Genomic DNA, 20547 nt, shown 5'->3' with positions numbered 1-20547 from the left:
GAGTGAGAACAGCCCTGCCTCGCTTGTGATGTATGCATATACACTGTGCTAAATTGCAGTCATCAGTTCCACAAGAACTCAGTTGTCTGAACGTTTTATTTCAGCCACCCTGAAGGTAGAGAAGAAATCCTCTGTATTTCCTGGCTAGTAAGACACAATGTTTGGTATTTAAGGGACAGGGTTTTGTTTTCATTTGTGCTTGGAATTATGAATTTAGCTCCCTTATAAATCCTTGAAGACTACTCTTCACCTGTTGCCTTTCAAGGGGAGGGATTATCCCCTGATAAGCAGTCATACAGAAGAGTCTCTGGTAGACTTTAGATGGCTAATCTTTGTCCTGCTAATGAGTGGATAAGTGGTGCAAAGACATCCTGCTGCTACGATGAGTCCTAAGCTGCACCAAGCACAGAATATAGACCAGCTGTATCCATGTTCCACGTCATCAGGAAGACCATAGATAAATTTGGGTAAGCGGTTTAGGTCATAGGAGACACTTGCTGCATAAGTGCAGAGAGAAATAGTGCAAAAGATGCCTGCAAAGGAGACAAAATCACAGTGTCATGGTTACCAAATGTGCACAATCAGCAATTACTAACAGCTCAAAATAGCCCAGGATAAAATCATCAAGAGACATGCAAGGCAAATGAAAGATAGACAATTTTGAAACCAGAAGTCAACAGGCATTGTTTTCTTACAAGAATAATGGTGAGCATGTTCCATGCACGTAGCCCGTCATCAGAATTTGAATAATTATTAAGCGCAATTATTAGGGTGACCAGATGAGCTGCAGGGGTGGAGGGAGATAAATATCAGGCCCAGCAGCTTAAAAAGTTTCTGCAGCCCTGCTCTGTAAAGAGACATGGGCAGAGTAGACAAAACAAACCCTTCTATGGTCTTTCCATTCTTTTGGCTTTCAGTAACGCTAAGAAGCTTCCACCCCCTCAAAATGTCATTTTAGATTCTGCCTGAATAAAAAAAATTTTAAGTGGGAGGAGAGTGGGCAATGGATGAGAAATATTATGACTGTTTTTCAAGAAGGAAGTGCGGGGAGATTTTACTTTTTCCAGGTCTAAGGCGTTAGCAAGCATCACAAGGTAAGCACAGCTTCCCATGTCATCTAGAAGCACTAGCAGTGTGTAAAAGAGGGTCATACATCCCACCCCACAACTTCCAGAGGTGTAGAGGCATTAGTGTCTAGCAGCATGAAAACAAATGGTTTAGGGTACCTTCAAGGCTTCACAGATTTACCATAAGTTTTTGTGGACTCTATGATTCACAAAAGCTTGCAGCGTAATAAATCTGTGAATTCTTTAAAGGCAAATTCATGGCTGTGTTCTATCTCCGCTGTCAGAAACAGTATGTCTTTGAGTACCTGTGTTTGGGAATCACAAGTCCTGCTGCACTCAGATCCTAATGGTGGGCTTTCCATGGGCACCTGGGTACCCACTGTGAGAACAAGATGGGCCCTTGGTCTGATCCAGCAGGGCTCTTCCTATGTTTTTAAGGCACCACAATCCTCTTTATTTTAGCTCTTCCACAGGAATTGTTCTTCCTGTTTAGGTCTGTTTACAGAATAAGTGACTCTGGTGTGTTCCTTTGGTCTTAGGTAACATGTGGAGGTTCAGTCGCCACCACCACCTTGAATTAGGAAAGCTTCCTAAATACATAGTGGTGCACGTGCACGCGCGCACACACACACACACACACACACGGCAACACCAAGGAGGGGGAATGTGAAACTTCAAACTGTTGCAGGGAATTTACTGGAAAATACAACTGCTCAACACACGTTTGTGGATGTATGATTGCTAAAGTGTGTTTGTGTAGAAAAATACACTTTTTTTTACATTTAGTATTTTTAAAGGCAGTCTTTCTCTTTTCCAGTGCTCTGACCATTGTACCTTTTGGTTAATTTCTCTACTTCCAGCATCTTTCTGTGGTTTCACCTCTCTCCCCCAGTGCTACAAATTTGTATGGAAACCACAAATTCTATTAAAGATCCCTAGTTTCCCTAGTAGAATTAAGATTATCAGATAAGGAAGAGGGAAGCAATCACACCCGTTTACATTTGCAGTGCTGACCTGCCCAAAATGTGAAAACTCCTTGGCCAGATTATGTGGTACAACTCTTCAACAGATGGGAGTAAAACCTGACACACATAAGGATATAGCAGGCAAAGCTGAAATAGTACCTGACATAAGGAAAAGGAGGCCGGCAACGTGCTGTGTGAGGCTTTCCTCCCAAAAGAAACTGACTGTAGTTACGATGCACCCACAGAGAAGAACAGCTGCTGCCATCCCAAGAAATCCTGCTGTGATTCTTCTTAGATCTGTTTCCAGAAGTGAGAGAGGACGAGGTTAAATATGCATCAGTAAGTAACACAATTTAAAATTCAGCCTTGGCAACCCGGGTTTCCTCCATGTTTTGAACTACAACTCATCAGTCCCAGCCAGCAAAACTGATGGGAGCTGTAGCTCAAAACCTCTGGAGGGCATCGAGTAGGCAAACACTGGTCTAATCATATGCACATGTTTCTGAGAACAAGCCCCTTGAACTCTGCTGGAATGGATTCTGAATACAAAAAAATGCACTTTAAGATATCCGTACATACCCAGTATCAACAAAAAGTGAGACACATTTTTCTGCAGCATACCAAAGTGTTTTCGCTAAGCATAAAAAAATCACCCTTGATAAAACAGTTGCCTAGAAATGCATTGGGAACAATATCCATCTGTTTGGTGGTCTTTTCTCCCCTTTGAACTACAGGTCACCATTTGTGACGTACAAGTAGTTATCATTGATTTCTCTTTACCACTGTTGCCCTAAAAAGTGTCAATCCATCCTGCCTGTCCCTTGTCTTCTCCCATTCCCTTTTAAAAAATAATAATACAATCAAAGTTAACGAAACTGTGCAGTGATGCATTTCTAGAAGTAAAGAGGTTCTTTACTTTGCGTAGGCTATTGGGTATGGATCAGAGGAGAAATTTCCTGAGGCCTTTTCAATCCTTTTCTATTGCTGCTGGGCTTGATAACAAAAGCTGACTGGTTTTGCAAGATGATACAGTTTCCTGACCTGGACTGCCATTTTTTTTGGGGGGGGGGATGTTATAATGGGTAAATAACAACATTTTGCATCATGAAAACCTAACTACTTACGTAACAGGTGCCATTCATCTTGTTGGATGGTCTTGGTTAAATTGAACGGGATGTTGCGTAAGCGTATTGGTGGAGCGAAGTGGTACTTGATTGCCGTACATCTCTGAGTGATACCTTTATGAAAGGGAAGGGCAGAAATGCTTAACAAATTCCATTTAACGAGGATGAATAAGCGAAGCTCTTCAGCAGTGAGGAATCTGCAGTGAGGAATTATGCAAGCAAAGGGCAAGCCACTGGGAAGAACTGGGTTCAAAGGAGGCCAATTCCTCACCACACAAAAATCCTTTTCCTTTCATTGGTGGAAGGGGAGGGTCTTGTGCAACAAAGAGGATCCTTTGTGGAAGGACTCAAGTCTTCAGAAGAGGCCAGTTAACATCTTTAATCAAAACAACTCTCTGTAGAAGAGGACAATTCATCTGCCTCTCTCATGCTAGCATACTGATCCTTTCTGCAATGAAGCTGTACATTATATTTCCCTTGGGTGCAAGATTTTTCTTTCACGGTGTAGGGGTGCCAGTCCAAATCAGATTTCTGGCATGGATAGTCATTACTTTTTGCTGACAGGATTTCCCTGCTGCCCTGGAAGCAGCTTACACAAAACCCCTTGCTGCGGCCCATGTCAATTTTGACTTGGGGCCAGTGGCGTACCAAGCTGCTTGGGTGCCCAGGGTGGCACCCGTGCTCTGCGCCCAGGGTGAGACACACACAGTGGGGGAGCTGGGGCACGGCGCGCTGCGTGGAGCCTCCAAGGGGTCTGTCCGCCGCCTCCCCTCAGCTGTAGGGCAGCTGAGGGGGAGGTGGCAGGCAGACAGAAGCCCCATGTTGCCATTTCGGGCAGCGCAAAGCTTGTATGTAGTCTGCCTGCCACCTCTCCGTCAGCTGTAGGCCGGCTGAGGGGGAGGTGATGGGCAGATGCAAGCCCCACACTACCGTTTCAGGCAGCACAGAGCCAGCAGGCACCCGAGCCACCGCGTCACTCGCAAGAGAGATGCGTGGCTAGGGCGTATTGCAGGCCTCACAGTAAGTGCCACCCCCCACGGTGTGACACCCATTGTGCCCAACACCCCTAACTACTCCTCTGCTTGGGGCAGAGAGAAGTGTGATCATTCTGGTCCCCTGATCATTTTGCAATACATCTAGACTCCCAGATACCCCTTACAGCATCCCGCTTTACAAACTGAGGAAATAATACAGTGAAATAGAACAGTGGTTCCCAGCCTCTTTGGTATGGTGGGCCCACAAGTCCAAATTCCATTGGTATGATTAATTTTATTGCCACTTGAATTTTGGATGTTAGATCTTCAGCAGCTGTCGGTTTCATGCATTTTAACTGCAAGTTTGCCTATTTTCCTGGAGGCGCCCAAGCAAACATTTACTTAATGCCCATATTAAAATGGAATTTGCTGAAATATTTATAGTACTTACTAAGTTATTCACAGTTTTGTTTATGGGAATGTAAGAACAGCATCTGATTGCAGGATATTGCTGCATAAGCTACAAAGATTTATTCTAAGAACATACGGTTTACACATGCAATGTTAGATAAAATGAACTATGAATATTTTAAATAGTTTTATTCATGATCGGTCCATTTTGGCAAGTATCAGTGTTAAGTGAAGCACTATTTTGGCAAGTGTCAGTGATAACAGGAGATAAGCTTACATTTTGCCAACCAGCGGGTCAGTGAAAGATTTAATGGTTGGCAGACATAATCTCAGATCTTTATTGAGACATAGGGTAAAAACATTATTTCTTATTTTGACTGAGCAAACTTCAAATCACCCTTGACTATTAACTAGCCCTGGAAGCCAATTTGGTAATACTTCTCCACAAGGTGCTCGTACAGGGAGTTTGGAGCCTGCTGCACATCAGAAGCGAGCTGCGATAGTCACTCAAAACAACTTTATCAGTACATTGTGGCCAACTCTGACCAGATCCTCTACCTAATTAATCCAGAGCCTCATGCTGGGGTGTTCTTGCAAACATGGGATTTGTTTGTTTGTTAAATTTATATATCCAAGGATAACAGTGCAGTTTACAGTATAAAAACACAGAAATGCATAACATAATAAATGAAACAAAAACCCATGCACATGCACAGTTTAAAAGGCCATAGGCCATAGATGGTTTAACTAGCCAAAGGCCTGGGAGGAGAGGAATGTTTTTGCCTTGGGTCTTCATTGCTAATCTTTAGGTGCCAGGCAAGCCTCCCTCAAAGAGCATACCACAAATGGGGAGCCACCACAGAAAAGGCCCATTCTTGTGTTGCTGCCCTCCAGACCCCTTGTGGAGGCACACAAAGAAGGGCCTCAGATTATTATTGCAAAGTCCAGATTTGTGACATGTATATTGTACAACACGTCATTTAAGCTTCTTGCTACTTGCCGCATTGTTTCCAGCCCTATGCCCTTAAATTTTCAGCCAGAGCTCTGCAACCATGAAAACTAAAAAGACCTATTGGCCCTGATTCAACTTACATTGCATGCAACTATTGGCACTTCACAATCCCAGATGCAGATTCTCATCCTATTAAATAAAATGCACCAAGCCTGTTCAATAGGACCCACATGAGTACAGTAATTCAGATGGAGATAGGCATTTTGATTATTATTCACTGTGCAAGTGGAAGGCTGGTTTCTTCTCAGTGTAAAAGAACTCCCAAGATGGATTAGGACAATTGGCTTCAACAAAAGAACTAAATTTATGTGTTCTATTTTCTCCCACTGAAAATCATGGGCTTGAAAATGCTTGCTTCTTGGCTAGACCATTTCCTTAGAATTTTAAAATACAAAATATGAGATTGTCAGGATTGTGTAGGGGTGAGGACAGACCTCACAGCTAATGCAGGAAAACCACCTACAAGTCTCTCCTTGACTTGTAAGCAAGCATTCAGCCAAACCTGAATGGGAAGACTCTAGTGAAAAGGAGTAGTAGACTGGAAGTATGACAATAAAAAGGAGATGGGAGGAAGAACGGCTTAAATCAATAGCGTCAATTTTGGCCCTCAAGAAAGCCCTGCAGGTTTTGTCACAACAACTCTAGGAAGGAGAGGGAAGAAAAAGATCAGCCCATTCAGGACTTTTTGGGTGCTTCCAGGCATTCACTATTTTTGGGTGGGATTCAGTTATATACCAGAAAATGTGGGTTGTGCAATTGTAGTTATTTGGGATGCCCTGGGCAACAAACCCACTTCCTCCAAAAGGGGGAACATTCTGTGATAAGGGAGGTGATGGGGAGATGCATGGGAAAGTGTGGGATAACACTTGCTTTCGTGCCACATCATCTAACCTCATAAACAAATCAGAATGTATGCTTATTAAATAGCAAACATCATCTAATCTCCCTACAAACAAATCAAGATAAATGCTCAATAAACAGGTTATCTGGAAACCCCTTTTCCAAGTTTACTTAAGCACCCTCACACAAAGCCAATAAATTTATCACCTGTTAACAAAGATCCAGAATCTTTCTTGCCAGTTCAGATTTGGTCTGTTAACTCACTCTCACCTGCCAAGAATTTTGAGCTTAAGCTGTTTGTGACATCATTCATGACAGCAGAATGTTATGTTTGCATTCAGCTCAAGCTATCTCCATGCCAACAGCATTGGACAGTAATAAATCCCTGTTACTAGAGAGCCATCAATGCAAGACTCTCCAGCAAATTTTATTGTTGCTTTCATGCCCTATGCCTGATTTAAGAGCTGTGTGTGGCTGGCCTGAAAGCCTTCTGTTTCCAGAAGTTTATAATCTAATCGATCCAATATATCCAAAGTTATTTGATAACCTCTCTTGTGAATAAACTCACCTCCAATCCCCACGTCCTTTCATCCATTTAAAGCATTTTTATAATTCAGAATATCTTAAAATCCTTTTGAAATGTCCAGTATGTCTAGACTGTGTTCCAGGCTTCTTTGCCATTTCACATGTAGAAGTTGTTGGCTCACCAAATAATGTTACTGGTGGGGCGGGGGGAGTGTCAAAAGGCCTCTTCATTCCCAAACACTTCCCCTATAATAAAAGTGAATATAGCCCCGATATATATTCATCACCTGCCATGATGATCCATCTTGCCAGAGTTCAGACGTGGATTGCCTCTCACTCTGCCAAGACTTTTGAGCATAACTTGTTTATGACATCATGTATGACATCAGAATGTCCATATTTGCATTCTGCTCAGGCTGTCTCCATGCCAACAGGGGTGGCCAGTAAACCTCTGCAACTAGAGACCCATCAGCCTGACTATCCAATATCTGTGGGTTATTGTTTATGCCTTCTTGTTGGCATCTGTCTGCCTCAAGAGACAACTGAAGAGTGCACCTTTCTTTTTATTAAACAGGAATAACTGGTCCCCCAAATCATTTTATTCAGTATGGGGGTTTGTTCAAGCAATCTCCTCAGTCTTGCTTGAAAAACAATCCAGGAAGAGTCTCAAAAAATGACACTGAGTTTGGCAGTAACTGTCAGGGGTGGGTAATTGGTCAGCCAGCTAGAATGAGCCCCAAATTTGTGGCAGCACTGAGCCATGGGGGTAGCCAAGTACATGAGACCTAAAGCACAAGTCCCACTGAGATCTTAATTGGAGACTGGGTTGCCAGCTGGGTTTGAACTCTGAACTGGGGCGGGAGCAAGGAGCAAGAGTTCATTGGGAAGAGGCATTGCCTGTTAAGCCACTCTGGGAATTGTCGCTCTGTGAGTGGAGTGTGGGGGTCTCCTAACGACTCTCACTCTCAGCACGTTAATGAACAACAGTTCCCAGGCTGCTTTGTAGGAAGACATAACTATTTAAAGTGGTATGATACTTACTTTTGGTAAGGTGAAGATGTGGACATAAGGGGTGGGGGAAGAAAAACTGACAAGAAGCTATTTGGATATGTTTTTATGCAAAGTTGTTACATTTTATCATTCCAATTCTTTAAAAGGTTGTGCTTAATATTAGACATATTCTACTATAGAAATCTGAAGGGGGGAAAGTAATATTTAAAATCTCTTTAAAATTATTTTGGGCTTGAAACTATTCAATTATCAATATTTTTCTTTGGAGCAGGGGGCTGTGTGGAACAAATGTGGAAGCTGGAGAACAGTTTTCTTCTATTTTCCCTTCTATCTTCCCAGCTTTTCTTCTGGACTGGCAGATTTCTAACCCTGCCTGACAGTGCTTTCATCTGTGGACACACAACCTCCTGAAGGAACATGTGATGTACCTTCCTGCAGTGCATGGCACTCACAGTTCCTCTGGGCTCTCCTAGAGGCCTTGTGGTGGCAGCACATATGCCTTTCTAGAGTTGTTGCTGGTGCATGATATGGAAATGCCTCACCATAGCTGGGTGGTGTTCTAAACACACACACAGCCCTACAACGATTACACCGCTCTTTCCACTTTGCAAGATGATGAGGATCTGGTTCATTTGCACGATGTGTACTTTCCATCCCGCTATTGCACAGAAGCATGTCCTTCTGACCAATTTTTGCATAAATGCTGAAAGCTCTCTGCGAAGTCTGCTGGAGCAAAATGCTCAGTAGCTAACTGGCACAACTGGGCCGTTACCAACTAAGAAACTGGAACAAGCAGATTTGCATCCAAGGGATAAAACCTTGCAATTCTTTGTTACATGCCAACTGTGGCATAACTCCCTTGCATGGAAAGAAAGAGCCCACTGAGTCAGAGAGGTGAAAGGTTAAATAATGCTGGAATGTCTCAAAAAGACAAGCAAGCAAGCCTGAGGTTCTGGACATAAATACGGAGCAAAAAGAGCTGTAGAGACTAAGGGTGAGGTGAAGAAGCTGAAGATGTTTGGGCTGTGCTTGTAAAACTAAGTAAGAGCAAGGGGAGAAATGTTGTTTGCAGAATTAAAAGAAAGGCATCACAAATACTTTTGATAGCTTCAGATCTTATGTTTAGTTCGTGGCACCTAAATTTAGTGTTTTTAATGCATTTTACTGGACACTTTAATAGAAGCTTTTTGATACAACTTTGTTGTTGGAGAACTGCATCACAAAATATTGAGTAGTACAGATTTTGAAGGATAGCTTTGTTTCCCTGATCCCTAGCTAAAAGTCAAAGGGGAATCATTCACTTTCCATCTGAGTTCATTGCTACAAGTATGAACAAAAAATCCTTTGAATACATTAGTAGCAGTCCATTGAACCTAGAAGTGGCAATGCACTAATTTATCTTCATTAGAACCAGCCAAGGGCCTGTCATGGCTGACGATTAGTTACCAAATATAGCAACACAAGTTGGCTACTTGTGACTGGGATGCATATCCCCATTGTCCAATAGAAAGACTAAGCCTGAAGAAATGCTGATTTCCATCAAGTAACATTCTGGGCATTCCTTGCTGGGAAGAGTAAATTGCTACAACATGTGCGATATTTGGGGTATTATCAGAGGCATGGAAGGATCAGTAGGAGAAGCCCGAGAAGCCCTAGCATCTATTGCAAAGAAGGTATTTTCTTCTGCTGTACGGTGTAGCTGGATATAAATATTAAATGTTCTCCCTAGAGAAACAAGCAGTGAAATGTCATAATGATTCTGCCGATTATGATCATGAAAGCACTTAAAGCAATAACTATTTTTACACTTTGCTACTAATAGGGAAGTACATCCCTTGACTGAGGCTGACAAAAATTCCACCATTTCTGTTTGCACAGCACAATTAACACAATTTATAACCCAATTCTCAAGACAATCTAGTGAATGCATGTTTGCATTTTCAGAGCAACTGCACTGAAACATTTCATTACGAAGATTGTTGTCTTGTGCCTCAGCTGCTATAACATGCCACATGTCATAGTAAAAGAAAGCCTGCAGCCATAATGAATTTCTTTTGAAACCCAGCAACAAATCTCAGTGATACCTACAAGCTCATTGCCTAGTTTTATTACTGAATTTTTAAAAATGAGCATTACGGTTGTAGGCTGTTCCTTAGCATGATGTGAGAAGAACAATGGAAGAGGAAAAGTTGAACCCAAATGGAACCACCAAATATCAGTCTCAAACTCTGATCTGGCCTTTGTGCTCCTGGGCCACATTGCCACCTATAACACCCTTGAGTTGAACTATCAGCAGGGATCCCAGGAGAGCTCACTCCCTCACCATTTAGGAATTACACAGTGTATAGTTAAAACTATGGAATTCACTCCCACTATGGCCACCAACTTGGATGGCTCTAAGCAGAGGTTGGATGGCCATCTGTCAGAGATGCACTAGCTGTGATTCCTGCATTGCAGGGGGTTGAACTAGATGGCCCTTGGTTTCCCTTCCAACTCTACAATTCCATGAATCTATGAGGAATAGATGAATTCATGGAGGTAAAAGCTATCAGGGGCTACTAGCCACAATGGCTATGCTCTGACTCCACAGAGGCTTTATGTGTTTGAACTGCAGTTTCTGGAAATCACAGGAGAGAGTGCTCTTGCACTTGGGTCCTGCTTGCAAAATTCCCACAGGCATCTGGTTGGCCACTGTGAGAACAGGATGCTGGACTAAATGGGCCTTTGGCCTGACCCAGCAGGCTCTTCTTGTGTTCTTTCTGTAAGACTGTGTTGCACATTGCTTAGCAGGGTAAAGTATTTTACATTCTTTATGTATTTATACACCAGCCTTCCTCAAAGTGGAGCTCTCCAGAGGCTTTGGACTTGGCCACCTCAAGAGATTTTCCCACCACACCCCACACTTCCCTCCTGGCACCCCCTCTCCCAATTATTCGTATCCACTCCTCCCTTCTTGTCCCCCCCCCCCATTTGCTGGCAGTTTTCTTTGCCGTCCCCTCTAACTCCTTCCTGCCTTGCTCTGGGGATTGGATAGACAGTGTCCTTCCTCAGAGTGAGATATTCTAGGCATCGCCACCACTACAGCTAAGATGTTCATTTAAACTCGGGGGAGGGGAGCTATTTTAAAGTGTTTGGGTTTTTTTTTTCAAAGTTTAAACAGGCTTTCTAGGTGTCCCAGCAAATCACAGGGACAGTAACCATTCTGCACATTTCTTTTAACTTTGGCTTGGCAGTTGTAGGGGAAGGGGAAAAGGGGGCAACACAAACATGAATTGGACACCCTGGGGTCTCCAATTGCTGATGCCTAGGCTAAAGCATTGAGCTGGATGCAGGGAATACTGATTTCAAACAGTAGTCAGCTGTGAAGTTTAATGGGTAGCTGTGAGTAAGCTCCTTAAATGAAACTGCATTAAACATGCCCCCGCCTTGTTCGCTTTTTTCAAAAAGTAATTGTACTGTTAATAGAATTATCTTGCCCTTTTCTCACTCGCCTAGTGAGCTAGCAGTGCAGCCCACAACCTTAACTACTTAACCACCTTGTAAACCTCCATTTCCCAAACTTGACTGTCTTAGAGGGACCTCATTTGCACTTGTAAGCAAAATGTCACACTCCAGAGTGGACAACCAGACGATGACATTAATGCCTATTTGTTCCCAGAGGGGGAAAGAGAGCACTGTTAATGGGGGTATGTGCATCTCTTTCAATATTGAAAACAGGAGGAATAGTGGTTATATATGGCGATCTCTCATAGCAGAGTAAGATTGTCTTCCACGAGGAATAGTGGTTATACTAGACAACAAGGTACGTATATACGAAGTAGCAAAAAAGGGAAGCCTTAGAGCCTCAATATAGGATATCAGAAAAGTTAGGATATAGGATATCAGAGCAGTTATTCAGCTAGTGCAATGAAACTTCCTTTTCTTTTAGTTTTGTTATTTAATTCAAAAATAAGAGTACAGCAACAGAACATTGGAGTCAGAAGATACAGCAACCCAGGATGCCATTCAACTACGTTTTACTCAGAGAACACCCACTGAAATTAAAGGATAAATTTGATATAGAGGCTTTGATTACCAAATAGGTCTTGAACTAGCCCACAGAGGGAGCAAACAAAAGTCTGATAGGGAGAAAAGGTAGTTGGGCTCACAAGCTGTTTTGCTGCTCCATTCCTCACTCCCCTTGCCATGCAAGTGAAAGTCCAAACCAGGCACCACAAGATTCTCTGCATGCAAGATTCCCCTTTTGCTTCGATCAGGGATGGGGAACCTTTGGCCCTTCAAATGTTGCTGAAACAAACAGAAATATCCATCATCCCAGACCACTCCATGCTAGCTCTGACTGATAGGAGTTGTACTCCCACAGCCTAGATACGGAGCCCAATTCTCTTAGTGGATTTGATATCTAGGGACAAAGGAGATCCCATGTTGAAATAAACAGGATTACTCAATTGTAGTGCCCAGCTCTATGCATGCTGAGAAGAGTGGAATAAGTACATAAGCTTGTAACCTCCTCTTGATATCACAGTACACACAAGAGAAGTATATCTAAAGCTAATTCAGAATATACCACAGCAAAGCTGTTGGAGTGGCTGCCCAATCAACACTACTATGCAAGTTTATGGTCTTGAACAACTTGGGACCAGGTTACCTCTTGGAATGCCTTGCTTTGTATACCACTGTCCAGGAACTTCAATGTTCAGGAGAGATTGTCTTCTTAGTGACATATGCTCTCAAGGTTTGTCTTAGTTATCTAGGACTAAGTGTGGTGTCACCTGCCCTTTAGAGTTTGGAGTGTGCCTCAATAAACATCTGGCAGGCATCTACAGTACTAAAACTCATCTTAAAACTCCCATCTTTTCACCCATGCTTCCCCTGAGGGGTGATCCATCTCTGCTGATGTATTAATTTGATCTTCTGATTTGTAAAGTATTTTGTACTTGTTTTATGAATGGAATTCTAATGTTCATTTTATGCTATTCATTGTCATGATGTTTTCTTAACATTGGTAGTACATGTTTTTGGTTTTTTTGCAAATAAATAAGAAAGAATAAACAACCCCCATAATCAGAATTTACTATCATTTAATAGTTTAGCTAATAAGATATCCAAGTGCTGTAAGATTTCTCATCTCAGAACGGTTGGTTACTGCCAGGATTGTTTTTGCCAGGCACTGGAAGGCTGAAAACTATACCATCAATGACAGAATATCTGACAAAAGCTTTGGAGAGTATGGAAATGAACAAACTGACTGATATTTCAAGGAGAAAAATGGTGCTGATGGTACTTTATATCAGTATCATTGATGGATCAGTGGGCACCATTTATTATTTACTGGAATAAACACTGTAACTATTACAGATAGGTAGCCGTGTTGGTCTGCCATAGTCAAAACAAAATTAAAAAAAATCCTTCCAGTAGCACCTTAAAGACCAACTAAGTTATTTCTTGGTATGAGCTTTCGTGTGCATGCACACTTCTTCAGATATCTGAAGAAGTGTGCATGCACACGAAAGCTCATACCAAGAAATAACTTAGTTGGTCTTTAAGGTGCTACTGGAAGGATTTTTTTAATTTTGTTTTCACTGTAACTATGTATATCAAAAGAAACTTGATTTTCCAAGAGGCTCAGTACAAAAATACAAATTCTTTTGTCAAAAATAAATAAAAGAAAAATACACTCTTTTTTCAGATGGCTTTTCTTTATGTTGCTGACTCTGCTCCGGGAGGAGTATAAATTTCCTGGGTCAACTTGACCCTTCTATCTCAATTGTATGCTTGATGTTTTCCTGACAGCAAGTCATTTTTGTTTTATTTTAGCATTTGAGCCAGCGTTTAGTCACCGCTGGGCTAGCAACAATGTCTTAGCCAATTCAAGGAATTGTGCTATGAAGTATCAGCCCCGGAGTTTGGATCCATTCTGCTTTCCTTCCCTGTATGCAGAAGCTTTGGAGGAGGCTATGCCATTTTCCTGGCAGATCTACTGCACGTAAGTGATTCTCCACAGCTGCAGGCATAATACCACTTTGTGGCTAGCTCCTGATCCAAAATGCTGTTGCACACTAGTGGCGCATTCTGGAAGGAAGGACTTCTTTACACCGTACACACAGTTAAATCGTGGGATTTTCTACCACGAGACACTGTGATCACCACCAACCTAGGTCACGCTCACACCATACATTTAAAGTGCTATTATATCACTTTAAGCAGTCATGGCTTCCCATGAAGAATTCTGGGAACTGTAGTCTGTAAAGAGTGCTGAGAGTTGTTTGTTGTTGTTTAGTCGTGTCCGACTCTTCGTGACCCCATGGACCAGAGCACGCCAGGCACTCCTGTTTTCCACTGCCTCCCGCAGTTTGGTCAAACTGAGAGTTGTTAGGAGACCCCTATTCCCCATACAGAGCTCCTATTCCAGAGTTCCCGGTGAAGAGGGATTGACTGTTAAACTACTATGATACAGTGGTACCTCAGGTTACATACGCTTCAGGTTACATATGCTTCAGGTTACAGACTCCGCTAACCCAGAAATATTACCTCAGGTTAAGAATTTTGCTTCAGGATGAGAACAGAAATTGTGCTCCAGCAGAGTGGCAGCAGTAGGAGGCCCCATTAGCTAAAGTGGTGCTTCAGCTTAAGAACAGTTTCAGGTTAAGAACTGACCTCTGGAACGAATTAAGTACTTCACCCGAAGTACCACTGTAATTGTATCTCTATAGGAAGCTGCCCTATATCAAGTCAGACCATTGACCCATCGAGCTAAGTATTATCTACACTAACTGCCAAGGGTTCTCCAGAGTTTCAGGCATGTGGGGGGGGGGGATCTTTTTTCCTATCCCTACTTTGAGATGCCAGAGACTGAATCTGGGAATTTCTGCATGCACAGCAGATGCTCTACCTCTGAGCTAAAGGTCTTCCTCTTGCTACTACTCCTACCAATTTCACTCTGATTCTTTGTCCTTTTTCAAAAGAATGTTTCAGTCCCTGTCACATATACTGTGTCAAGAACCATAGAATTGTAGAGTTGGAAAGGACCATGAGGGTCGAACCGATTCTGAGGAAAATACCCCGTAGTACAGATGACACCTATATCAGACACCTCCTAGCTGATAAAGAGCCCGAAATCAACAGGCCTGTGGCAAAGTATTGTTACATTGCAACAAGAATAAGACGAGCAATGATGTCAGCAACGGAGTTCAAATTGTAAACACCGAAGGAACGATAACAAACAGTAGCGACATTTGAATTTAACTCTTAAGACCTTAACAGACGAAACCTGGTTATAAATATAAGCACCAATTCTGTGAATTGGCCAAATTTCCACTGTTATTTGTAGCACAATATTGCTATAATGTTGTATTTCTTTTATAAATTGCTTTCTGGTCATTGACCGTATTAAAGATATTATTATTATTACCATGAGGGTCATCTAGTCCAACCCCCTGCAGCACAGTAATCTTTTGCCCAATGTGGGGCTCAAACCCACAACCCTGAAGTCAAGAGTCATGTGTTCTACCAACTGAGCTATCCCAGAACATGACATCTTCTTTTGTGCCTTTACGTTTCTTTCTCTCTTTAGAGTATTGGGGGGGGGGGGGATTTGACCCTCCAGAAGTCATTGTACTCCATCCAGCTCCCATCAGTTCCAGTCAGCATGGCCAATGTTTGGTTGTTATGGAAGTTGTAGTCTAGCAACATGCTGAGTTTTCCCTGCTTTAAAACGCTTAGACACATGCAGGGGGGGGGGGGGAAGCACAACAGGAAGTGGGTTTGGAAAGAAGACGCCAGAGGAGGGTGTGCTTGACCCCTTCCCTGTCCACCTCTTACCTACCTTTAACTAGCACAGCCCTCCCTGCACAAGCTACTTTGCTCCCCAAGTGGTTCCAAACATGGGTTTGCATGAAACAGGTCATTCCTAAGAGGGAGTGTGCTGCAAGATATACTAATTAGAAACAGTACTACAGTATATCCATTAAGTACAGTCTGAAACTGGGAGTTTTGCACAATTCAAACTTAATAAAGGCAGGTGGCGCTGTGGGTTAAAGCCTCAGCGCCTAGGACTTGCCGATCGAAAGGTCGGCGGTTCGAATCCCTGCGGCGGGGTGCGCTCCCGCTGCTCGGTCCCAGCGCCTGCCAACCTAGCAGTTCGAAAGCACCTCCGGGTGCAAGTAGATAAATAGGGACCGCTTACCAGCGGGAAGGTAAACGGCGTTTCCGTGTGCGGCTCTGGCTCGCCAGAGCAGCGAAGTCACGCTGGCCATGTGACCCGGAAGTGTCTCCGGACAGCGCTGGCCCCCAGCCTCTTGAGTGAGATGGGCGCACAACCCCAGAGTCTGTCAAGACTGGCCCGTACAGGCAGGGGTACCTTTACCTTTACCTTTAAAGGCAGAGCAAAGCATGCCACATACTAAATCAGCATTTGCCAACCTGATGCCTCCCCCACCAAACATTTGGACTACAACTCCCTTCAGACCAAATTGGCTCACAGGCATCATTGCCCAAAACAAGTGGTCACAAGGTTGGTAAAGGCTCTGCTAACAAATAAATGCAGCATGAAAACAGCACTTTCAAACAAATAAATATAGCAGGGGTGGTGAACTGCCCTAGGGGTAAAAGCAGTCCTCCTGTCACCTCTATGTGGCCCTTAGGACTCTCTCCAGACCACAGGCCCTTCTCAGCCAAGGCCCCTAGCCAGGCCACACTCCTCACCAGTTCTACTTTGCATATTCATTGAGCATTTTTGCCTGACTGGAATGTGTCCTTGAGCTCTGTTAATGCCTCTTGCTTGCCTGTGTGAATACATGTAAAACTAGCCAGTTGTATAAAGTCATTGCTCCACCCACTTTTGCTTATGGCCCCACCCACCACCAATGGCATGTGGCACCCAGAAGGTTCCCATAAGGAGATGTGTTCCTTGGTCTTAAAAAGCTTCCCCTTCCCTGCAGTGTAGTGACAGAAAGATGTAAGCTGATTCTAAAACTAATGTGACACTGGAACGTTCCACTTTTGGAGTGCTAACTCACCAATATTTAAGATTTACACAGATCAGAACATCCCTCTCTTGCTCACATGGGCTTGTCATTTGGGGAGGAGGACAAAAGGCGGCTGGGAACAGCAAAACCTACAGCAGCAGAGAAGAGGATAAGGAGGGATTATATTTCGGGCTTAAGCATCATTTGAAGGTGGGCAGTGAAGACAGTGAAGAAGAAATCACAGAGTGATTGTGCTGGTAAAACTAACATTTTGGCCGCATTTAAATACTCTGCTCTCCCCCCCCCCTTTTTTGACTGTTGTTGATAATAATTTACATCCAAAAATAGAAACTGATAAAATTGAGGGGGGGGAGCAACCTTTTGCAACCCAACACTATTAGGTGTCCAGTATCTGGGTGAATCGCATAATGGGTCTGCTAAACACCTAACAGAAAGCAGATTTAAGTTTTGCCTCCTGAAGGAATGAGTACAAAAAGGTCAAAATGCTAGTTTCTTGGGCTAAGAGGCCTATCTAATACCTCAATAGAAAGGTGGTCTGTGGTTTCTGTGTGCTTGGTGGGGAAGTGAATGTTGCTTCTGCATGCCAGGACATTGAACAGTATCCATTTATTGTGAAGGGAAGGTCACAGTGCCTTTGTATTAAAGAGGAGAGTGCAGTGGCTGCAGAGCCTTTTCAGGCAGAAAAGAGGATTCACAGGGAGTGAGAAAGAACCTGCACGGTGTGTAGAGATGCAATAAGATGAATGGTACCAATGGGTGGCTGCTTGCATTTTGTGGGGAAAAGAGACACACTGCTGCTATACATGCGTTGAAGGCTTGATCTGTGGTTCTTTTGAACATAATGACAGAGAATGGGGCATGGAGACATAATAACTAGGAGTCATGATATGGCAAATGGGGGCTTTGTAAGGCATTATCAACAGTTCTGTGCCAAGGAACACATGAAGCACTGGTGGAGGGCAAGAGAGAGCAATGTGTGAATGATAAGGAGGAACAGGGTCCAGAGTGCTAAAGTGCATAGTGCCACTATCCTGGCACACAGGGAGATTGATGAAGAAGCACGTTACAGGTTAACCATGTGCTGTGGTTGTGTGGTTCATGCATTCCATTAACTGAGAAATGATGGAAGGATCATGGCTACTTAAGGAAATGTACTCTCCAAGTCCACAGTCACTCGGCCATGCATTCCATCACCGATGCACACCACTGGTTCCTAATGAATTGAGCGGTTCTCCTGATGTCCTTCTTGCTAAGCACTCCACAGGAGAAAGAGGAGGAAGGGTAGGAAAAAGGAATATGCAAGAGAGTTACAGGACAGCATCGTGTGAGGAAGGTGCAGCGGAGAGAATAAAGCCAATAACCAGACCTGAGGAGCGCAAGGAATGACAGAAGACAATGCTGGAATGGAAGAGGGTCTGGGCAATAAAAAAGAGGCAATGCAGTATTAAGCGATGTTGTGCACCCAATAAGTGACTTTGCCTAGAGATGTTACTAGGGCTGTGTGCAAAACCAAGTGTCGGTGCGTACGCTCAGGAACACGCTTGATTCCTCCAAACTGGGGGAGCGAAGGGGTGCCCAAAATCAACAGCAAGGAGAGGATATTGGTGTATTAACTCTGCAAGGAGGTCTTATAAAGGGGTGCAGGAATGATGTTTCGGGGATGACAAGGCTAAAGGACGGCTTTGGCTTGGGGGGGACAAAGAAGGTGTGTGCCAGAGGCAAGGGAACCCAGTGAAGAAATGATAAGGGGGTCGTGCATGGTGATCCTGTGATGGGGGGCACTCCATCAGCAGGCGAGGAAGGAGGTGCATTCCGTGTTGGGGAAAGCCCGACCTGGGGGCGACCCTCCTGGCCCCTTACCTCTCTCCACCAAGCTGTCGAGGTCCCTGTCGACGCCCAGGAAGTAGCATCTCCTCCAGAGGCCGGCGTAAGTGGCGAAGAGCGGGCGGCCGCAGGGCGACTGCAGCACCCCGAGCCCCACCAGGGCCCTCCACTTCTCCAGAGGCGGGAAGTCGCCGGCGGGCGCGGGAGCCGGAGCTGCGCCGCCTCCTCCTCCTCCTCCTCCTCCGCCTCGAGGGAGCCGCCGCTTGGCGCCTCGCAAGGGCAAGTGGGGCAGCGGCAGGAGGCGGCGTCGCTGCTCGGGCGAGTGGGCGCTGCCGGCGCGGCTCTCGCAGCTCTCCCGGTGGCGACGGGGGTCGGTCTCGTACCAGTGGTCGCTGAAGATGGCCGTGACGAGCAGCGCCAAGGAGCACAGGCTGAGGCACAGGCTGAGCGCGCCCACCAGCCCTCGCCCCCGGCCGCCCCTCATGGCTCGCCCCGCGCGCCGGCCCCCTTCAGAGGACGCCCCGCCCGGCGTCAGAGCCCCCGCACATCGCGGCGGCGGCGGCGGCAGCGCGGCCACCGGCGTCCGGGCGGGAGCATCCCCGGAGCACGCGCGCACAGCCCCGGCACGCGGCGGACTGGGCGGGCCGGCAGGCAGGCAGGCGGACTGGGCGGGGGGCGTCCGTCCACTCCCCGCGGGCGGGTGGGCCGAGCTGCACAAAGGACAGCGCGGGCACTTGCAGCTGCAGCCGGCGGGCGCCAGGGGGAGCAGCAGCAGCGCCGCCGCCGCCGCCTGGACTGGACGGCGACGAAGTGCAAGGAGACGCGCGAAGGGGACGGCGGCGCTGCCGCCAACGGAGAAGGGAAAGGGCGCACCTCTCTCCGCAGGGCAAGGGAATGGCCTCGTAGATTTCGCACTCTGGACTTAAAAGGCCGCATGGAGTGGTCATGTGCATTTCCCAACTTCTTTCCAACTGCCCGGCCTGTTGTGTCTTCTAGATGAGCCATTGGCTTGATCCAGCTAGACTCTTCTTGTGTTCTTATGAAAGAATGAGCTCACCTTCACTCTCTTTAGTCTTTCCAAGAAGTAAAGGTAAAGGGACCCCTGACCATTAGGTCCAGTCGGGGCTGACTCTGGGATTGAGGCGCTCATCTCGCTCTATTGGCCGAGGGAACCGGCATACAGCTTCCGGGTCATGTGTCCAGCATGACTAAGCCGCTTCTGGAGAACCAGAGCAGTGCACAGAAACGCTGTTTACCTTCCCGCCGGAGCGATACCTATTTATCTACTTGCACTTTGACGTGCTTTCAAACTGCTAGGTTGGCAGGAGCAGGGACCGAGCAACAGGAGCTCACCCCGTTGTGGGGATTTGAACCGCCGAGCTTCTGATCGGCAAGTCCTAGGTTCTGTGGTTTAACCGACAGCGCCACCCACGTCCCATGCTTTTAGAGAAAGAAAAGCCAAAAACCACAAAAGAGTTATACAGGAGCAACTAAAACAACAAGCAAACCTTAGAGTTGTGTACCTCAACACCATGGTGGCTGATGCCAATTGGGACTGTTAGGGCAGAAGGCAGGGAGGCCAGCAGCAGGTGGCGCCAGAGCTAATGACAGACAGAGCCAACTAATCCTAGTTCTGTCCCCATTCTTCTCCTCCCTGCTGAATTCTACAAGGGCAACAGTGGAGGAAGAAGCTGCCAGACAAGGTCACCCTCTGGACTGATAGGAGGCAGGTAGCTGGGGACCGATTGAGGACAGACAGAAATTGCTTGAGCAGTGCCCCATTTGCCCTATTGGAGCAACTTCCACT

The 20547-nt window shown here is 45.2% G+C and overlaps 1 protein-coding gene across 4 annotated transcripts; it reads right to left on the bottom strand.

The window, feature by feature from the left end:
* Nucleotides 1-78: 78 nt before the first annotated feature.
* TMEM178A (transmembrane protein 178A) lies at nucleotides 79-19329 on the bottom strand. Of its 4 annotated transcripts, none has more exons than XM_079969079.1 (4): nucleotides 18777-19239; nucleotides 3157-3270; nucleotides 2192-2329; nucleotides 79-533 (listed from the first exon to the last, which is right to left on the bottom strand). In XM_079969079.1, the coding sequence occupies exons 1-4, from the start codon at nucleotides 19222-19224 to the stop codon at nucleotides 292-294; spliced, it is 942 nt and encodes a 313-aa protein (XP_079825205.1). In that variant the 5' UTR covers nucleotides 19225-19239; the 3' UTR covers nucleotides 79-291. The 4 variants fall into 4 exon arrangements, 3 of the variants coding, with proteins under 3 accessions (XP_079825205.1, XP_079825204.1, XP_079825203.1); XM_079969078.1 differs by lacking the exon at nucleotides 18777-19239 and adding an exon at nucleotides 7206-7258; XR_013836593.1 differs by lacking the exon at nucleotides 79-533 and adding an exon at nucleotides 16947-17044 and having other exon boundaries at nucleotides 2308-2329; nucleotides 18777-19323.
* Between the last annotated feature and the right edge of the window lie 1218 nt (nucleotides 19330-20547).

Source organism: Podarcis cretensis (genome assembly GCF_951804945.1).
Source record: "Podarcis cretensis genome assembly, chromosome: 3".
NCBI lineage: Eukaryota > Metazoa > Chordata > Lepidosauria > Squamata > Lacertidae > Podarcis > Podarcis cretensis.
The sequence above is the reverse complement of the archived record's forward strand: the minus strand, read 5'-3'. Positions and strand labels throughout refer to the sequence as shown.